At 32.9% G+C, this 22,933-nt stretch overlaps 1 protein-coding gene across 1 annotated transcript in view; it reads left to right on the forward strand.

The window, feature by feature from the left end:
* Positions 1–22,933, forward strand: part of LOC149807833 (receptor-type tyrosine-protein phosphatase mu-like) — a 411,639-nt gene that overhangs the window by 361,819 nt on the left and 26,887 nt on the right. Inside the window, exons 19-26 of the mRNA XM_089971230.1 lie at positions 8,569–8,741; positions 9,724–9,811; positions 10,443–10,519; positions 12,437–12,473; positions 14,478–14,575; positions 15,393–15,512; positions 19,786–19,934; positions 22,541–22,676. Of these exons, the coding sequence (XP_089827356.1) occupies positions 8,569–8,741; positions 9,724–9,811; positions 10,443–10,519; positions 12,437–12,473; positions 14,478–14,575; positions 15,393–15,512; positions 19,786–19,934; positions 22,541–22,676 (878 nt within the window). The remainder of the gene's footprint in view (positions 1–8,568; positions 8,742–9,723; positions 9,812–10,442; positions 10,520–12,436; positions 12,474–14,477; positions 14,576–15,392; positions 15,513–19,785; positions 19,935–22,540; positions 22,677–22,933) is intronic.

A 22,933-nucleotide genomic window follows, 5' to 3' on the forward strand; every position in this document is an offset into this window, starting at 1 on the left:
GACTCTAATCTGTTGGTACATTACTGGACTGTGACAGTAGATGTTAGTCAATGGCATGCATTCTTTCCATAAATAGTAGGTAGACTCTAATCTGTTGGTACATTACTGGACTGTGACAGTAGATGTGAGTCTATGGCATGTATTCTTTCCATAAATGGTTGGTAGACTCTAATCTGTTGGTACATTACATGTAAGTGAAAGTAAATCTTTTTTTCTATAGCTTGGATCACATTCTACAGAAGCTGAAATAGTAATTTGTGTGAAAATAATATATACACTGTTTAACCAAAAACTCTGATAAAATCCCTTAAGAATGTTTAAAGTTCTTTTGTTTTGAGAATGTTACATATCACTGTCTTCCCTGATGCATTTCAATCAATCATTTTTGTGAATAAAATGACAGAATGTTTGCTGAATTTTCAAAGTTATTTCTTTCTGCTGTCACAATAAAGACATATGAGGCGATATTCAATTTAGAAAATGAACACTTTGAGATTCCAATAAAATTAGACAAATTATTTAGGGTTGTTTTAATTTTTCTTGTTATTCTCTTGGTAGCAATCTGAGTTCAGAATTTAATTTCTTTATTCATTTCATATTCAATTGATTTTTTAAATAAAAAATTGGGATTTCATTTGTCAAATCCATGATTTTGTTCAGCAGGGTAACTTTGTTTTATCATGCAATATTTTCCTGTGTTTGTTGCTCATCCAAGTGCACTGAGTACACCCAGATCTGTCAGTGCCATATTGAGTTATCACCAATGTGTAATACACCAGCAGATCAGGATCTGTGCTAGAGTTCTTTCTACTTATAATGTAAAATGAACAGGTTAGACCAGGCATGGGCAACTTTCTCCAGAGTGTGGGCCAAATAAGTGATTCTTAAAATGACACCCTTTTATTTAAATTAATAACCAAGATTCCAGTATGTGTGGATATTGTTAACATAAAGGAACCTTGGGCTATAATGCAGTGGCAGATCTGAGTCTATGCTGTTGGCAGTGGGGTGTATGCTATCACTGGAATATATACAGTGTTCCCTTTCTATAAGGCACATCAGTATAACACTGTCCCTTTCATAAGACAGGTATGATATTTGATCCCATTATAGTATGCAACAGTAATAGCATGTATAATGTATCCCAGTATAGCATGGCCTCACATAAAACTCATCACACTTGTATGGTTAACTTAAATAATGTTGTATTGAGGGATTACTGTATAATGTACCCCAATATAAAGTGACCTCATATATAACACATCACTCTTGTCTGGTTCCCTTTAACAGGGTTATATTGAGGGATCATTATATATAAAGGTTCACTGTGATTTTAAGTACAGTGGTACTTTAATATAATGAGTCATGTAAAAGTTCCTTTGTTAAATGGGGTCATTTTATACTGGTACATGTTCTATATCAAAACTAAATCTATCCCCAATATGGGATCCTTGATGATACCCATGTTATATGAAGAACTCCACTATATCGAGGTGCTTTATAGTGAGGGGTGACTGTATTAAGTAAATTCCTGTCAGATGTTATGAAACATTTATTATCTTACAATATCAGTGAAAATTGCATGTGGATAACTTGATATTCAGCATGTATTTAGATTTCTGTCAAGATCATTCTGTAATTGGAAATAAAAACCTACACATGTAATTATTTATTAGCAAAATAACTATTTTAGTATGACTGCTGTGTTAATTAGCCTTTATTAATCATCTGAAGGTTATCAGCTGCAACAAGTTTGAAAGAATATGGAGAATTAATTTATTTTTAAAGTATTGAATTGCCTAATACTGTCAGGGTCAGGTTCTCTCTCCACGTTCAGAACTGATAGTCACAATAATTGTATAAGCACAACTCTTCACAATAATTGTATAAGCACAGAAGTTGAACTCTTCACAAAAATGTATAAGTACAAAGATATTTACTGCTCTCTTGGAACTTATCTAAATATATATATATATTCTATGATCATTCAAGTAAAAATATATTTAAAACTAAAAATGATATAGTTAAATACATTAAAGCTAAAAATGATATAGTTAAATACAATTAAAGCTCAAAATGATATTAAAATTCAATGTTTAAGGGAGCACTACTATTTTCCAAATGTTTCTTTTGCTGTTTCTGTTAGATTCAGAATGTTGAAAAATGTTGAAATTAACCTTGTGTTCAATATAAAAAGGCTGAAAATTGCATTGAAAGGTGTTAAAACTCCGACCTTCAGGCTTTCCTGTTAAAAAATAGGGTTTGTCATTCTATAATATGGTCACATGACAAATGTATTTGGTAATCTAAGGCAATAGTGGATGTTTATGCTTTCACAATGTGATAATAAAAGGTATTTAATGCTGTCCCCCATGAGATGAAATAATTATGTGATGATTAAAGAGTATTTAATGCTGTCCCCCATGAGATGAAATAATGTATGTGATGATAAAAGGGTATTTAATGCTGTCCCCCATGAGATGAAATAATTTATGTGTTGATAAATGGGTAGTTAATGCTGTCCCCCATGAGATGAAATAATTTATGTGATGATAAAAGGGTATTAAATGCTGTCCCCCATGAGATGAAATAATTTATGTGATGATAAAAGGGTATCTAATGCTCTCCCCCATGAGATGAAATAATTTATGTGTTGATAAAAGGGTATCTAATGCTGCCCCTCATGAGATGAAATGATTTATGTAATGATAAAAGGGTATCTAATGCTGTCCCCCATGAGATGAAATAATTTATGTGATGATGAAAGGGTAGCTAATGCTGTCCCCCATGAGATGAAATAATTTATGTGATGATAAAAGGGTATTTAATGCTGTCCCCCATGAGATGAAATAATTTATGTGTTGATAAATGGGTAGTTAATGCTGTCCCCCATGAGATGAAATAATTTATGTGATGATAAAAGGGTATTAAATGCTGTCCCCCATGAGATGAAATAATTTATGTGATGATAAAAGGGTATCTAATGCTCTCCCCCATGAGATGAAATAATTTATGTGTTGATAAAAGGGTATCTAATGCTGTCACCCATGAGTTGAAATAATTTATGTCATGATAAATGGGTAGTTAATGCTGTCCACCATGAGATGAAATAATCTATGTGATGATAAAAGGGTATCTAATGCTGCCCCTCATGAGATGAAATAATTTATGTGTTGATAAAAGGGTATCTAATGCTGCCCCTCATGAGATGAAATGATTTATGTAATGATAAAAGGGTATCTAATGCTGTCCCCCATGAGATGAAATAATTTATGTGATGATAAAAGGGTATCTAATGCTGTCCCCCACGAGATGAAATAATTTATGTGATGATAAAAGGGTATTTAATGCTGTCCCCCATGAGATGAATTAATTTATGTGTTGATAAATGGGTATCTAATGCTGTCCCCCATGAGATGAATTAATTTATGTGTTGATAAATGGGTATCTGATGCTGTCCCCCATGAGATGAAATAATTTATGTAATAATAAAAGGGTATCTAATGCTGTCCCCATGAGATGAAATAATTTATGTGATGATAAAAGGGTATCTAATGCTGTCCCCCATGAGATGAAATAATTTATGTGTTGATAAAAGGGTATCTAATGCTGCCCCTCATGAGATGAAATGATTTATGTAATGATAAAAGGGTATCTAATGCTGTCCCCCATGAGATGAAATAATGTATGTGATGAAAGGGTATTTAATGCTGTCCCACATGAGATGAAATAATTTATAATAAAAGGGTATCTAATGCTGCCCCTCATGAGATGAAATAATTTATGTGATGATAAAAGGGTATCTAATGCTGTCCCTTATGAGATGAAATAATGTATGTGATGATAAAAGGGTATTTAATGCTGTCCCCCATGAGATGAAATAATTTATGTGATGATGAAAGGGTATCTAATGCTGCCCCTCATGAGATGAAATAATTTATGTCATGATAAATGGGTAGTTAATGCTGTCCCCCATGAGTTGAAGTAATTTATGTATAAATAAAAGGGTATCTAATGCTGTCCCCCATGAGATGAAATAATGTATGTGATGAAAGGGTATTTAATGCTGTCCCACATGAGATGAAATAATTTATAATAAAAGCGTATCTAATGCTGCCCCTCATGAGATGAAATAATTTATGTGATGATAAAAGGGTATCTAATGCTGTCCCCCATGAGATGAAATAATTTATGTGATGATAAAAGGGTATCTAATGCTGACCCCCATGAGTTGAAATAATTTATGTCATGATAAATGGGTAGTTAATGCTGTCCCCCATGAGATGAAATAATTTATGTGATGATAAAAGGGTATCTAATGCTGACCCCCATGAGTTGAAATAATTTATGTGATAATAAAAGGGTATCTAATGCTGTCCCCCATGAGATGAAATAATGTATGTGATGAAAGGGTATTTAATGCTGTCCCACATGAGATGAAATAATTTATAATTAAAGGGTATCTAATGCTGCCCCTCATGAGATGAAATAATTTATGTCATGATAAAAGGGTATCTAATGCTGTCCCCCATGAGATGAAATAATGTATGTGATGATAAAAGGGTATTTAATGCTGTCCCCCATGAGATGAAATAATTTATGTGATGATGAAAGGGTATCTAATGCTGCCCCTCATGAGATGAAATAATTTATGTCATGATAAATGGGTAGTTAATGCTGTCCCCCATGAGATGAAATAATTTATGTGATGATAAAAGGGTATCTAATGCTGACCCCCATGAGTTGAAATAATTTATGTGATAATAAAAGGGCATCTAATGCTGTCCCCCATGAGATGAAATAATGTATGTGATGAAAGGGTATTTAATGCTGTCCCACATGAGATGAAATAATTTATAATAAAAGGGTATCTAATGCTGCCCCTCATGAGATGAAATAATTTATGTGATGATAAAAGGGTATCTAATGCTGTCCCTTATGAGATGAAATAATGTATGTGATGATAAAAGGGTATTTAATGCTGTCCCCCATGAGATGAAATAATTTATGTGATGATGAAAGGGTATCTAATGCTGCCCCTCATGAGATGAAATAATTTATGTCATGATAAATGGGTAGTTAATGCTGTCCCCCATGAGTTGAAGTAATTTATGTATAAATAAAAGGGTATCTAATGCTGTCCCCCATGAGATGAAATAATGTATGTGATGAAAGGGTATTTAATGCTGTCCCACATGAGATGAAATAATTTATAATAAAAGCGTATCTAATGCTGCCCCTCATGAGATGAAATAATTTATGTGATGATAAAAGGGTATCTAATGCTGTCCCTCATAAGATGAAATAATTTATGTGATGATAAAAGGGTATCTAATGCGGTCCCCCATGAGATGAAATAATTTATAAAAGGGTATCTAATGCTGTCTCCCATGAGATGAAATAATTTATGTGATGATAAAAGGGTAGTTAATGCTGTGCCCCACGAGATGAAATAATTTATGTGATGATAAAAGGGTATCTAATGCTGTCCCCCATGAGATGAATTAATTTATGTGTTGATAAATGGGTATCTAATGCTGTCCCCCATGAGATGAAATAATTTATGTAATAATAATAGGGTATCTAATGCTGTCCCCCATGAGATGAAATAATTTATGTGTTGATAAAAGGGTATCTAATGCTGTCCCCCATGAGATGAAATAATTTATGTGTTGATAAATGGGTATCTAACACTGTCCCCCATGAGATGAAATAATTTATGTGTTGATAAATGGGTATCTAACACTGTCCCCCATGAGATGAAATAATTTATGTGTTGATAAATGGGTATCTAACACTGTCCCCCATGAGATGAAATAATTTATGTGTTGATAAATGGGTATCTAACACTGTCCCCCATGAGATGAAATAATGTATGTGTTGATAAATGGGTATCTAACACTGTCCCCCATGAGATGAAATAATTTAAACACATGATAATGTTTTCTTCTGGAACTAAACAACTTAATATATGCAGTTCTAGAGCGGTGGATAAGCAAGAAAATTTCTCTGGTAATTGGTCATCATGGGGGTCATCTCAAAGTATTACTGATTGAAAGTTTATATTGTCACATCTGTCTGTCTGTCTGTCCCTGTCTCTGTCTAATCCCATGTTCGCCCTTTGTTAAATTTGATTGTTAAGTGAAGCTGTATATGAGTTTCAACTTGGACATTGAAGACATATTAAACCACACACATAGATGGACAAAACAAATCTCATATACTGCCATCTTACTGACATGAAAGTATAAAAGGAAATATTTTGAATCGGTTGCAAATCTTGACTACTTTCCAAGAAATGAAGTTAATTTTATTGGTATGATGCCCTGCAGTACATGCAATGCACAATGGTTAAATGTTGAGTAAAGCAAGTGCATTGGAGATTAACAGTAACTGATTTCTGAATTAAACTATTAATGACATTACAAGCAGTCCTGTAGATAGATAGCATGCACTGCAGTCATGCACTCGATTCAAGGTCAAAAGGGTTAGTTCGCTTTCTTTCTTCACGTCAGTTTCCAGTAATGATAGCTTTATCCATTATATTGAATGTACATCCATTCCTCCATCACTAATTTATGTAAAACTACCACTGTGAGTTAAATTTATTGGAAACATCAATTCAAAATCATGCCATCAACTAGATCATCAAGCATTTGTAGTTAATTGTTTTTGATTCTTTTTCTTATCAACTTACTCCAAATTATTTTTCATAGCTCCATTATATATACTGTACTTTCAACTATTTATTCTTTCTTTGTCTCCTCCATGAAACTAATCAAATCTGTACAGACAGTTTTTCCACAAAACACATTTCCTCTTTTGGGATGTGGGTTTTCATCATGCTAATATTTCCATGGAATCATCAGGTTCTACACTAACAGCCACAGTTATTCAAATATGTACATATTATTCCTGCATGCTATTTACAAACTCAAAAGCTATGCTTAACACTTTTCGAAATCTAAAAGTTTGATTTTGATTACCAGTGTATACCAAAATGTTTGACAGTACTTTATGTCAGAAAATTATGTTTTTACAAGGACTAATTTCCCTAAAATTTGTCTAAATTTTGTATTTTTTCTCATGTTATGCAATAATGCTCCTTTAAACAGATGCCAATGGCATCAGGTGTGTTTCAATCATCCAGGGAAACTGAATGTGTATGTTATGTGTTTAGGCTCTTACAAAAGGTAACAGAAAAAAGTGAAGACAACAAGCTTTGTAAAATGTAACAAATAATTTATTTCCCTAGAAACAAGGTGAAAATGAGAAAAAGAACTTACCGTTTTATGAATCAGATCACCAAAAAAATCCAAGAATTAAAAAATAGAAGTCCTAGTAATAAAAAGTCCTAATGAGTTTGAATCCTGATGAAATCCAAAATGGTAGCTGATGACATCTGTTGTAACCAGTGAAGTGCTGCTGTGTCAACAGTCTCTTTTTGAATCACAGAAAATATTATTCCAGTTTTTTTAATTCTGCATAAATTTTGATAAATGTCCTTGGCCAAGAATTAATTTAGAGCACTAACTGGACACAACATAAAATACCTAGATGTCTCAAGTGTTAAGGAATGAATAACTATTCTTTCTCAAAACATCAGTAATAAGTCTAACTACAATGCAAAACAGATGCCCAGATGAGGGTCACATGGTCATCTTTCTAGAACAAAATAGAAGCTTTTTACATGCCTAATATCACATACTCCCAGTATGGCCTTAACTGAAATCAATGGTTCTTACTCTAGGAAAGAATAATAAAAAAATAAAGTTGCTTACCAGAACCCTTACTGGTTCTGAATCAAGGTCAGGCACTAGATCAGCATTAGATACAATATATTATTCCTAGGGGAATATCTATACTATAAGTCATTAGGTGCATGCAATATTAACTGTTTACACCAAAAATAAAAATAAAAATCAATCAGAACTGGACAATATCATATATCGAGTAAATAAGGTTACATTACAATATCATGTAAAGGAATCAAATATTTCTTTTTAAAAACTAACAAACAAACAATTAAATTAAATCAAATATAAATTAAATCAAATATACATGACAGTGTATTTGAAACATTCAGGTCTCATCATGGTACCTTTTTATGTCACCTGATCTCATCAGCCAATCCAATCATTTCACAACACTTTTGTAAAGCCTCAGTTTGGCAGTAGAAGGAAAACTCCACTTTTTTAAACCATACTCTCATTTGGCAGAGATCTCTTGGAGCAGTGCACACAAGATATCTGTTTGAATAAGTCATGATAATTTAAATGTGACCAGTAAACACCAAAATCTGATGGTGAATTATCAGCTAACTGACATAGGTCTGTGCCAGGCCTGGGCAACTTTCTTCAGGGTGAGGGCCGGATAAAGGATTTGTGAAGTCACACCCTATGATGTAAATAAGTGGATAAAACCAGGTTCATGTGCTGAAGTTTGGCCACCACATGTCTAATACTATCGCATATGTGTCATTAGGTGTGTCTAATAAATGAATAAATACAGCAAATTGTAGACATCACTTTAAGCAGTATTTAATAAACATGTTTTTTTCCTTTCTAGAAAGTTTTGAGAGTGAACCTCTAATTGAGGCTAGTACGGCTTCAGATGGGGAATCTGAACCAATTTACGCCAACATAGGTTACACAGTCCTGCCTGTTAAAGTGGAAGATCTATGGGACTACGTCAAGAATAACAAAGTCAATGATGCAGAGGGGTTTAGAAAGGAGTTCAAGGTATATTGTGTCAAAATGTGTTACTTCATTTTGTATTTGAAATTTTCAAATAGGATGATGTAAATCAATTTTCTTGATCTCATTGGCTCTCAGTCCTAGATTGTATCTGCCTCTTTCTTTCTCTCTGTTTTCATTGTAATATCTATACTCCCTCATTATAACTCTTATCATGGAAGCCATTGAGGACACTGTCCTACAATGAAGTACATGATTCACATAATTTTACTACCAGTTAATGGAATGGTAATCTGAACCATACTCACCGTATGACAAGAACTGTGTTATAATGAAGGGCTTTATAGTGAGGGAATGCAGTATATGCTGTTTATATTAGTTCTGTAACTTTACCAAAACAGCCAAGTAGATTTATTAATAGCATCTTTCCTTTCAAGACTTGATGTTTACTTGTAATGCAACACAACTGTATTTTTTTATTATAGACCCCACATGTCCATTGCTTTTCATGCAAATCTAGCATCAGTTGATTAAAATTTCTCTTTATGTTGATGAACACTTTATTATCCAACATTGCAAATAAATCCACCAAGGAATACAGATATATTAGAATGTGGAAAACACCAATTAAAACTTCTAAATTCAAATAAATGGAATATCAAGGGGAGTGAACATCACCACTTATAATGTACCAAGTAACTTATTATGTACCAACTAGCTTATAATGTACCAACTAACTTATTATGTACCAACTAACTTATAATGTACCAACTAACTTATAATGTACCAAACATTTTTTGGTCAATACATTTCTTTTAAACTTACACCTTGTTTGCTTTCAGCTGATATCTTGAACAAAAGTTAGTTGTAATTTAATTATTTTTAAAATTTACAACATACTGTACCAAATTTGTATTGGGTATGTATTATAATTAGTTACAGGAAATTTATAATTAGTTACAGGAAAATTATAATTAGTTACAATAAAATTATAATTAGTGGAGCTTTTTGTTTCTTTTTACTTCAGTTAATACCTGCAGGGATCACTGCACATTGTGACTTTGCCAAGAAATTGGTCAACAAACAGAAAAACAGATATGGGAACATTGTTGCATGTGAGTAATATTCTATATTGTTTTACTTATCTCACATTTCAACTTTGACAAATTATGATTAACTTTAATTAAGCTATTTGCAAACTGTAACATATTTAGGTAGGATGCAGTTGTTCATTTTTATTGTATGGAACATTGGTTTAGTCATCTTACCATGTATAGTGTGCAATATCAACAATTTGAAGTGTAAAATTGTGTCCACTGCTTACAGCTGTGGCATCTTCATTTGGTCCATTCTGTCCATTCATCCTAATAATCTCGATAGCAGGATTGCAGAAAACTGTTCAATTTCGACAAATGACATTTCAAGCATCTTTATATGTATATCACAGATCTTGTAATAAAATATGAGGTTTATATAGCATTATAGCATGATGTGCCAGCGGATCATGGTCTGTTTTGTTTCTTCTACTGATTACTCCTAACAAACTATATGGACCTAGATTTGCTGGCACATTATGCAATAACATTTCTGGGTCTGTGCAGTTTACAGTTAGACTCAACTTGTAAGCAATTATGTATGATATGGTAATTACAACTTTAAATGTAGCCATGAAATTTCACATGCAGAATAATATACCCATACATTAATCACCAATTAATGATAATTAATTATTTAAATCCATTACAGACGACCATTCCAGAGTTGTATTGACGATAGACAGAGCTGATGAAAATGATGACTACATAAATGCCAATTATATTGATGTAAGTAAAGTTAGTATAATTAGAGCTAATTGTAGGTATGCTCTCTGACTTATTTTGTTTGGCTGGGTATTTTACGGTACAGCAACACAAGTGGGCTACTTACTGCCACCACAACTAGATAAAATGTCTTGTCCAAGGTCACAAAATGGTAGACAACTCCGTTTGTTCTGAGGGTAGGATTTGAATCTGTACCATTTGAATAGGGTGTATGACTTGCTCACTGATCAGCCACCACTCTGGGTTGTACTGCATGTTATCACAGGTGGAGGAGGGTTTATTTTGCATGTGGCTTACAAGTTGTTCCATTATATAAGACAGTCCATACACAATATGAAGAAAAGCACACAAGACCTGCACTGAAATGATTTAAAGAAAAGCATACAGGTCCTACACTGAAATGATTTCAAGAAAAGCATACAGGTCCTACACTGAAATGATTTCAAGAAAAGCATACAGGTCCTACACTGAATTGATTTCAAGAAAAGCATACAGGTCCTACACTGAAATTATTTCAAGAAAAGCACACAGGTTCTATGCTGAAATGATTTTAAAAAAAGCATACAGGTCCTACACTGATATGATATAAAGAAAAGCACACAAGACTTACACTCAAAAGATTTCAAGAAAATCAACAAAAGTCTTACACTGAAATGATTTCAAGAAAAGCACAAAGGTCCTGCACTGAAATGATTTTAAGAAAAACATACAGGTCCTACACTGAAATGATTTTTAAAATAGCATACAGGTCCTACACTGAAATAATTTCAAGAAAAGCATACAGGTTTTAAACTGAAATGATTTCAGTAAAAGCACACATGACCTACACTGAATTGATTTCAAGAAAATCATACAAGTTCTACACTGAATTGTTTTCAGTAAAAGCATACAGGTCCTACACTGAAACGATTTTAAGAGAAGCATACATGTTTTACACTGAAATGATTTCAGTAAAATCATACAAGTTCTACACTGAAATGATTTCAAGAAAAGCATACAGGTCCTACACTAAAATGAATTCAGTAAAAGCATACATGTTTTACACTGAAATGGTTTCAAGAAAAGTATACAGGTTTTACACGTAAATGATATCAAGAAATGCATACTGGTCATACACTGAAATGATTTCAAGAAATGCATACAGGTTTTACACTGAAATGATTTCAATGAAAGCATACAGGTCCTACACTGAAATGATTTCAGTAAAAGGATGCAAGTTCTAAACTGAAATGATTTCAAGAAAAGCATACAAGTTCTACACTGTATTGTTTTCAGTAAAAGCATACAGGTCTTACACTGAAACGATTTTAAGATAAGCATACAGATCCTACACTGAAATGATTTCAGTAAAATCATACAAGTTCTACATTGAAATGATTTCAGTAAAAGCATACAGGTCCTACACTGAAATGAATTCAGTAAAAGCATACATGTTTTACACTGAAATGGTTTCAGTAAAAGCATACAGGTTTTACACTGAAATGATTTCAAGAAATACATACTGGTTTTACACTGAAATGATTTCAAGAAAAGCATACAGGTTTTACACTGAAATGAAAGATGGAAATGATATGCATAGGATGATATCTAAATCAGTTAAAATTGTATACAATTTCAGACTTGATATAAATTTTTGCTAAAAGACAACATTAAATAATTCAGCTAATACAATTACTTTAAATTATTGAAATGTAAATATTGTTTCTAAACATTCTACTTTAAGATTTTAATTCTGTATTTCAAGTTAAAACAATGATCAAATTGTCTTTCTGTTTATTCCTTGCACACAAGAAAGAAATATAAAGTCATATTGTTTCAATTGTTGAAATATGTAAATTTTGCTTAGTTGCAACATTGAAAATTGAAATATTAACTAAGAGTTGCAATAATTTCTTTTTCGATATCACTGTTTATTTACAGGGATACAACAAAAGCAAAACCTATATTGCTGCACAAGGTAAGTCTCCACATGCTGGAACTACAGTATACCTTGATTGTACAGTGGTTAACATGCTTGGTTTGTACCTCTCTGGTCCCAGGTTTGATCACATGCAAGATTAGGACTAATGATGCTCCAAAACTATGCTAACACAGTACATATTAGCAACACATATTCTGTCAAACTTAACTTTTTCAAAATGTTACCATTATATTAAAGTTAAACTTGTACAGGATAGTGGAAATAATGAAGTCTTTACAAACTGAATATAGGTGTTATATATAGAAAACTGTTCAGGTGTATTTACATAAGAGTTTACTTATTGTATCAGACAAGATTGGCTAGGAGCCCATTGGGATTTCAAATAAAAGCGGGTGATAGACAGGTGGACTTTAGGAATTGTTTCTTGGAATGTTTGTTTAAACACAATTATTCTTTTATTATTCCACTGATTGCCATTCCATTATAAAGTTGTAATGAAATAAGCTATCAGTCCTCACCAGTTTATTGGGTAAAGTCAATTGCACTAAGCATCATTGAATAAAAACAACTGTCAGTTGGGGGGGGGGGGGCACAGTTTGACCTAAAGACAGAATACCATGTTTGACACTTCAGCTTTGTTTACCAATTACTAATATGGCTTAATTTTGTACATAGTAACTGATGACTAATCTGGTTTAATTTCTTGGGTAGTAACTGTCTGATTAGTCACTAGGTTTATTTTTATGGGTAGGTATCGATTGCTAATCGGGCTTAACTTTGTTGGTAGGAACCGATATCTAATCTGGCATACCTTTGTGGGTAGGAACAGATATCTAATCTGGCTTAACTTTGTGGGTAGTAATTGATTCCTAATCTGGCTTAATTTTGTCGGTAGGTATCAATTGCTAATCTGGCTTAATTTTGAGTGTAGTAATTGATTACTAATCTGACTTAATTTTGTGGGTAGTAATTGATTCTTAGCCTGGTTTAATTTCTTGGGTAGTAATTGATTACTAATCTGGCTTATTTTAAAGGGTAGTAAATGATTACTAATCAAGCTTAATATCTTGGGTAGTAATTGATTACTAATCTGGCTTAATTTCTAGGGTAGTAAATGATTACTAATCTGCCTTTATTCCTTGGATAGTAATTAATTACTAGCCAGGCTTAATTTCTTGGGTAGTAATTGATTACTAATCTGGCTTAATTTCTAGGGTAGTAAATGATTACTAATGTGGCTTTATTTCTTAGGTAGTAATGGATTACTAGCCTGGCTTAATTTCTTGGGTAATAATTGATTACTAATCTGGTTTTATTTTATGGGTAGTAATTGATTACTAATCTGACCTAATTTCTTGGTTAGTAATTTATTACTAAACTGGCTTTATTTCTTGGGTAGTAATTTATTACAAATCTGGCCTAATTTCTTGGGTAGTAATTTATTACTAATCTGGCCTAATTTCTTAAGTTGTAATGCATTACTAACCTGGCTTAGTTTTTTGAGTATCCTTCATGATTACTTTATGTGCATGTATTAGCTAGTCATTATCATGACCTTGAGACCGTGAGACATATCAAAGAAACTCATTCAACATCAGATTGTGGGAAATATTAATTAAGCCAAGAATAATTAACACTTGATAAAGGAATTGTGTATGTGTGTATATATATATATATATATATATATATATATATATATATATATATATATATATATATATATATATATATACAGCAGTTTGTTTATGTAATGAAGATTGAAAGTCCAAGGGAACATGACATTGTATTGGTGTCAGTCAGATCTCTGCTTTGTCAGAGATATAGATTTTAATCAGCATACATATGTTTTGGAAAATATTGTTGTTTTTGCTTTGACCTTGTGGTTCATTTTCCAAGAAAATGAATAAGATTCAAAGCTCCTCTTTGATTTGATCATGTTCTGTTGACTCTATTTGAAGATGTTTGATATTATTGGAAAATTTAACTGTCATTTCTTGTCATCTTTATTAACTTAAATTCTTGATGTTTCTTCACATTCAGGTCCGACAAAGCCAACTCTAAAAGATATTTGGCGCATGGTCTGGCAAGAAAATTCTAAAACTATTCTCATGCTTACCAATCCAACGGAGACAGGAAGGGTAAATATACAGTCTACCCATTTTCTACCTTATAGGTCTTACTTGTTTATGTAAAACCATAGATATATGGATGGATTGATGGATGGACAGGTAGACAGATGGATAGATAGAGATATGGATGGATGGATAGTGAGATAGAACATAATATAGGGTGATTGATGGACAGATCATTTACGGTGTAAATAATTATTTTGATGTACTATTGCATATACCATACATATAGGATACCAGCTGACCAGAAAACTACATGCATATTAGGCACCTGGATGGTCAAAGCATATAGACAAGCCTAGCTCTGATAGATAGGCCTTTTTTGGATAGACAGGCCTTGCTTTAATTGACAGGGCTATCTTTGATATACAAGTCTAGCTTTGATAGACAGGCATAGCTTTGATAGACAGGCCTAGCTCTGATAGACAGGCCTTTTTTGGAATGAAAGGCCTATATTTGATAGACAAGTCTAGCTTTGATAGACAGGCTTAGCTTTGATAGACAGGTCTAACTTTGTTAGACAGGCCTAACTTTTGATAGACATGCATTGCTTTGAAAGACATAATTAGCTTTGATAGACAGGTCTGCATTGATATACAAGCCTGGCTCCGATAGACAGGCCTAGATTTGATAGACAGGCCTAGCTTTTCATAGACATTCCTAGCTTCACATGTGTTTTTGCTAAATTGGTTGGTTTGAAAAGCCCATCTTTGACTTTTCCTTTCTCATTTTCTTTAGTACTTAGATGAAATCATTCTTATTCTCATGTTAAATCTTTATGTAACGTAGACATTTTCATAATTTTTTATATCATTCTTTATTTCAGAACAAGTGTGAGCAGTATTGGCCAAATGAAGAGGCAGAAGTATATGGCAGCATAAGGGTGGAACTAATGGACACATTTGTCCTGCCAGATTTTACTATTAGGACGTTCCAGATTACTAAGGTATAGTAACTTAGTTATTTTGAAGTCAGAATCATCCACTGGGATAGGATCCTGTTAGTAAAGTCAGTCAAATGTACAGTAGTGGCCTGTCTTGGGTCTGCCCACATGTGGTTTAAAACTACCCTATATACTCAGATATAAATTCAGTCCAGCTGCACACAACAGAGACCCTGATCTCTCATCCTATAATGTGCTGGCAGATTAGCATCTGTGTTGTTTGTTCTACTGATTACTTCTGACAAACTGGTTGTAACCTGGATCTCCACTGTTTTGCCACTCTTGGAGAAAAATGTAAGACAGTGATGCTGATGTTGGCATTTAAAGTGGACTCCTTTTTATAGCATACAGTGGCTAATCTGCCTATCGCTGGTTTCTTGAACTATAGCTAATTAAATTGATGGACATATGTGTGTTTTGGATTTTTAATGTAGCTTTAACAATTTTAGTCATATCGCTACTGTGTGGCAGTTTATAGTGATGACTAGCACTGAGGCGTCATGTTGCAGACATGTAGCATCATGTCCCACCCAGTCACATCCTGACACCAGGTCGACCAGTCCTAACACTGACCTCTTAATGCTGAACGCCAAGCAAGGCAACTGTTTTTATACGTCTCTGGTATGACTTGGTGGGGGTTTGAACCTGTGACCTTTTGCATCCAAGGATGATGTTCTCACCACTTAGGCCACTGGAGCGGGGAAATTGATGTGCAAAATATGTATCAGTCAGTCAAGCTAAAGGAAAGAGCTTCAGTTCTCAATGTAATGCATCTTTAACACTTTCCAACATCATTTTGGGAAGAATTATTGGCATTGTGCATTTTTCTCTGTGCTCTTAACTCAAACTTGAGCACATTTCAAAGTCCAGGGATGTTCCAAAGTCCATCCTAAAAGATGCCAAGGTCAAACAGTCCTACAAGATTGAGAAGAAAAATGTAGGGTTTGAACTTAAAAGGGACTTTTATGCATGATACTTCTTTTTTGTTATATTTAGAAGCAAACTTTTCAAAGTTTTATCAGTAGTAGTAGAAATAATAATACAATCAGTAGTAGTAGTAGAAATAGTACTAATAAAATTAATTGTAGTAGAAATAGTTATACATTCGGTAGTAGTAGAAATAGTAACAATACAATCAGTAGTAGTAGAAATAATAATACAATCGGTGGTAAAAGAAATAGTAATAGTATAGTCAGTAGTAGTAGAAATAGTAATAATACAATCATTTGTAGTAGAAATAGTAAGAATACAATCAGTAGTGGTAGAAATAGCACTAATATAATAAAAAGTAGTAGAAATAGCAATAATACAATCTATAGTAGTAGAAATAATAATACAATCAGTAGTAGTAGAGATAGTAATAATACAATGAATAGCAGTATAAATAGAAATAATGCAATTAGTAGCAGTAGAAATAGTAAAAATACAATCAGTAGTAGTAGAAATAGGACTAATACAATTATTAGTAGTAGAAATAATAATACAATCAGTAGTAGTAGAAATAGTGCTAATACAATCAATAATAGTAGGACTAGTAATGATACAATCAGAAGTAGTAGAAATAGTAATAATACAATCAGTAGTAGTAGTAATAATAATACAGTTAGTATTAGTAGAAATAGTAATAATGCAATCAATAGTGGTAGAAATAGCAATAATGCAATGAGTAGTAGTAGTAGAGATTGTAATAATACAATCAGTAGTAGTAGAAATAGTGCTAATACAATCAATAATAGTAGGACTAGTAATGATACAATCAGAAGTAGTAGAAATAGTAATAATACAATCAGTAGTAGTAGTAATAATAATACAGTTAGTATTAGTAGAAATATTAATAATGCAATCAATAGTGGTAGAAATAGTAATAATACAATGAGTAGTAGTAGTAGAGATTGTAATAATACAATCAGTAGTAGTTGAAATAATGAGAAAAAGTAGTTGTAGAAATAGTACTAATACAATCAATAATAGTAGAAATAGTAGTACAATTAGTTGCAGTAGAAATAGTAATAATACAATCAGTAGTATAAGAAGTAATAATAATACAATCAGTAGTAGTAAAAATAGTACTAATACAGTCAATAGTAGTCAAAATAGAGGATCTCAAAGGGTAATGATTTAATATTAGATTCATGAAATTAGTTGAATAATGTCCAGCTTTTGTGAGCCTTGGTGAGTAAACGTTGGACATTATTCAATGAGTTTCATAAATTTAATATAAAATCATTACCCATCTGAGATTTTTTTATTACATAGTTTTTACTTCATTGAATATATTTTAGATAGAAAGAAGAATGAATAATTTAGTTCATTCTGACAGATGTTGCACCTTTCATTTATTGTGCATAAAGAATAGTCCCAACCAAAGTTGAAGTACTATTGATGTTTAAAAGTAAATTATACTTTTCTTACAAACTATAAATCAAAGAACAAACATCCTTTTGATTAAACAGAACATTTTACACCAACAAAATCATTTTCAACACTAAAGTGTCCAATGCTCATGATGCTGCATTAATTAATGCACTACCCATTAGATTACAGTTGAGAATCTATGTTTACATAACCTCAAATGTCACTTTTACAGCTAAACATTACATTGTAGCAATATTCATGTTGAAATAAGGTTTACTGGATGCAGAAATTACCATATTTACGGTAATGTATTTGTGACAGGATATTTGCAGTGTTTGTTTTGGAGCAGTAGACTACAGAATATGCAAACGAATTTCATTTTTGACTTGGAATTGCATCACATTTTTACCGCATAAATATGCAGTGGTTGGATAAACTTCTGTCAGTCTGGCGACCAGTTTATGTCCACATTCTTCTGTGAACAGAGGTGAGTTTATTTACTTCTGTAAGTTAACATTTCAACCACACTTGTATATAGGGTGGATTCCATGCTACAGATAATACCACGTTTCCTCAACCCCCACCCACACAAGCAATAGTTTTACTTGTTATTATTGTTTTTTTCTTGTGGTTTTAGCCATTTTTCATGTTATGATATGTTACACATAACGTAACAAACCCCTCTGGGGGTAAATTAGCCATATTGAAACAGAGAAGACCATTTTGCCCCAGTTCCCTTTCTCAAGTCGATTAAAAAAATTGCAGCCCAAAATATTCATTGAAAACAAAAAATTCCAGAAGGTGGGATTTAAAATGTTTTCTCACGTTCGCAGCCAATCTGTAAAGAGAATACTGCACAGCAATTTCATCAGCTTATTTGGACCAATCAGAATCAATAAAGTAATATTGTCACATGTTATGATATCAAAAATAGGAAACTGCACAAACTATAAGCAAAGTGTACCGACTATGTGAAAAATAGTACTAATACAATTAGTAGTAGCAGAAATAATAATACAATCAGTGGTAGTAGAAATAATAATATAATTAGTAGTAGAAATAGTAATACAATCTGTAGTAGTAGAAATAATTGTACAATAAGTAGTAATGGAAATAATAATACAGTCAGTATTAGTAGAAATACTACTACAATCAGTAATAGTAGAAATAATTGTACAATCTGTAGTAGTAGAAATAATAATACAATCAGTATTAGTAGAAATAATTGTACAATCTGTAGTAGTAGAAATAATAATACAGTCAGTATTAGTAGAAATACTACTACAATCAGTAATAGTAGAAATAATTGTACATTAAGTAGTAATGGAAATGATAATACAATCAGTATTAGTAGAAATAATAATACAATCAATAGTAGTAGAAATAGTACTAATATAAATCAGTAGTAGTATAAATTGTAAATAATACAATCAGTAGTAGTAGAAATGTGTATGTGTGTGATTTGGATTATTAATGTAGCTTTAACAACGTTTCAGTCATATCGCTTTGATATCTGCAGTGTAACAGTTTATAGTGATGTCTAGCACTGGGGCATGATGCTGCAAACATGTAGCATGATGTCCCACCCAGTCACATTATCCTGACACCAGGCCAGTCAGTCCTAACACTAACCTCTTAATGCTAAGCACCAAGCAAGGCAGCTGTTAGTGACATTTTTGTAAGTCTTTGATATGACTCAACCAGGGATCAAACCCATGACCTCCCGCATCCGAGGCAGATGCTCTAACCACTAGGCTACAGGAGCAGTAGTAGTAGAAATAGTAATAATACAATCAGTAGTAGTAGAAATAACAGTACAATCAGTAGTAGTAGAAATAGTAATAAAGTCAGTAGTGGTAGTATTTAAGTACATGTTTTAGTACCTATCAATGCTGACAGAGTGTGACTAATTACTTTACAGGACCAAGAGTCTAGACTAGTAAAACAGTACCATTATACAACATGGCCTGACCATGGGGTTCCAAAGTACAGTGCATCACTGCTCCTACTGCGGCAGAAGGTGCGAGCACATGATCAGCTGGATAGTGGTCCACCAATAATACACTGCAGGTAACTACTCTAAGTAACTTTGATATTTACTATAATGTACACTAAATTTTGATTCCCAAAAGATAGAAAAAGTGCCCATTAAGAAAATAGAACACAAACAGATGTGAGATACTACAGCTTTAGACAGGAGTTTCCTATGGTGTGAAAAGGGCAGTAACTCTTTCAAGGCATGGCATCAGGAATCATGTCAAGATACCAACAAGCTTATTTTGTATGGAGCTGACAGACAGGTACACAGACAAAAGAGAATAATAATGTAATAATATGTTGTATGTCACAGTCATATTTATGACAGTAGCATAAAACAGTAATCTTAATCACAAATTAACATATATGTATGTGTGTACAGGGCAATCAACTGTAAACAACAAGGAGCTAAGGCTGCTGATCTAAATCATGGTTTTGACAAGTCTTAATTGTATTTTTGAGTGAGTAAACAGAAGAGTATATGTTGCCACATCACAAGCAAAGAAATAATCTACAAGATTAATGTCAGAATCCTCTGTTAAGAGAAGTTTTTCATGTAACAATTCCGATAGTCCACAGTGATGAATACCTTTTGATGGATCAGTTGCAGCAGCAAAGTGACCTCATCAAAAGCCTGACCAAAACATGTGTCAGACAAAGGAATAATTTCCTGATCAACTTCATTCTCAAGAGCTTTGATTGCTATAGCTCTGTTAAATGCACAAGCAGGGTATAAATCAAGGATTTAATTTTCAATAGGATCAAATTTATGATCCAAACAAGGCTTGTCTGTTACAAGTGGATTAACCACAACCTTATCTCCAACTAAGTCATTGTTCTGCAATAAATGAACACCCTCAGTGGGCAAAGATATTAAAGCTCCAGTAGTCACTGATCCTGAAGCTAAATCTGATGTTAAATTAGCAATATGGAATGGAATTTGAATAAAACCACACTCTACTCCCTGAACAAGAACTCTTGCAGAAGATGACTTCTCAGACAAAGGCAAAATACCTGATAATAAAGTCTCTGAGAAGCTCCTGTGTTCCTTAATATTTTAATAGGGATAGGATAGGCCAAGTCACTAACAAGTGATGTAGAGCCTTTCAACATATATGGTTCATAATTTACCATAATAAAATCAGATTTGGGTTTGTCTCAACAAAGGTATTGTTTACAATACATGACCATGACCTTGACCTCTGAGAAACAAAGATCATTTGGTACAGCTCTGTCTTTATTATGTTGCTAACTTAAAGCAATCAGAAATAATGTTCACTATTTTCTTGCAATAAGTACATGTAGGAGGAGATAAGGGTTTCTGACCAGCCTTATCAGACATTTGATTCTTATAAGTTGTGCCAGATTGAAAGTGGTAAATACTCACTTGAGAATGAGGTGGTTTCTTACTAACCATGTGCTAAGAAGTAAACCTATTGACAATGAAACTCTGTGAGTCAAGGAATAGTTGTCAGCTGTACGAGCAGCATTTTTCAGAGTGTCTGCCTGGTGTCCATCAGGATAAGTCTTGACTGTACTATGGATGGAATTCATAAAGTCTAATATGAGTTGTCTACATTTGTCATAATCTTTATCAGTCTTTTTAGATGCACACAACCTGTTAAATTGTTGTGCCTTTTCCCATGCAAATTCAGCATAGGTCTTGCCAGCTGTTTTTGTACAATTTCTAAACCTCTGTCGATATGCCTCAGGTACTAATTCATAATTGTTCAAGATATAATCCTTAACCACATCATAATCAGCACTCTGTTGTACTGACAGTGAAGTATAAACTTCACAAGCTTTACCAATAAGTACACTTTGTAGTAATAAAGTCCAGTGTTCTCTTGGCCATTTTAAATTTGCAACAATTTTCTCAGAATGAGACAAATATTGATCTACTTCATTTTGGGGGTATTAACTTGATATTTCTGATAACATTAAAACTGGAACTTGTGTTGAGTACTTTTTCCTTGCAAGTTCTAATTCTTTTAATTTAATTGAATTTCCATCTCTCATTCTTCTTTTTGCATCTTCAATTTAATCTGCATCTCTCTTTCTTCTATTTAAATTTGCATTTGTTGCTCTTCCCTTTCTTTTTCTTTCTTATTGATTTACTTTCTCTCTCTTTCTCTTTGCATCATTTCTATCAGAAGGTTTCTTAACTTTTAATTCCATCTTTTTTAGCTGCAATTTTACTTTCAAAGATTCTAGCCCTTCCTGGGTTAGATTCAAAACAAAACTCTTCTCCATATATGACACTGTACAAGTTTGTTGGTTCCACTATGTAAAATAAAATGACCAGGGACAAAGAAATTTCTGAACTAAAATGATTTTAAATTTCAAAAACAAAGTTTCTTAAATGTTTCTAAAATTTGTATCCCAGAGGAGACCCCAATTTCTGTTATGACTATGGCCATAAACACTAACCAAAAGAAGCAAAACCAAGTTTTTCAAAAATTTCAACTAAAGATAATCACTACAATTGACAGCCATGAATAAAAATTATAAACATTATAGATACACATAACACAGGATCCATAATATTCATATCTGTGTGTATGTTATTCGTGAATAGAAACAATAAGCATTCTTTTTGTAAAAGAGACACTAACTGTAATTATCTAATTTCCTTTAAGTGCTGGTGTAGGTCGTACTGGAACCTATATAGCAATAGATGTACAGCTAGAACAGGCGAAAACAGAGGGTATAGTAGATGTACATAACTTTGTACAGTTGATGAGGACACAGAGGATCAACATGGTGCAAACAATGGTGAGTGTACCACACCAAGACTGGTGAGTTTACCTAATCAAAGACTCATATGTTTACCATACCTTGCTTGGTAAACATCTGCACAATTTGCAATGGGAACAGGGTTAGCAATAGTTGTACACTTTAATGAATTTTTCTTAAGCTTACTATGTTGCAAAATCTATTACTCTGTGATAAACTATATTACTATGTGATAAACTCTATTACTAAAACTATGTTACCATGTGATAAGTTCTAATACTGTGAGAAAATTCATT

The sequence above is a fragment of the Sinohyriopsis cumingii genome, chromosome 1, assembly GCF_028554795.1.
Source record: "Sinohyriopsis cumingii isolate HCF-2022 chromosome 1, ASM2855479v2, whole genome shotgun sequence".
NCBI classification, from domain to species: Eukaryota; Metazoa; Mollusca; class Bivalvia; order Unionida; family Unionidae; genus Sinohyriopsis; species Sinohyriopsis cumingii.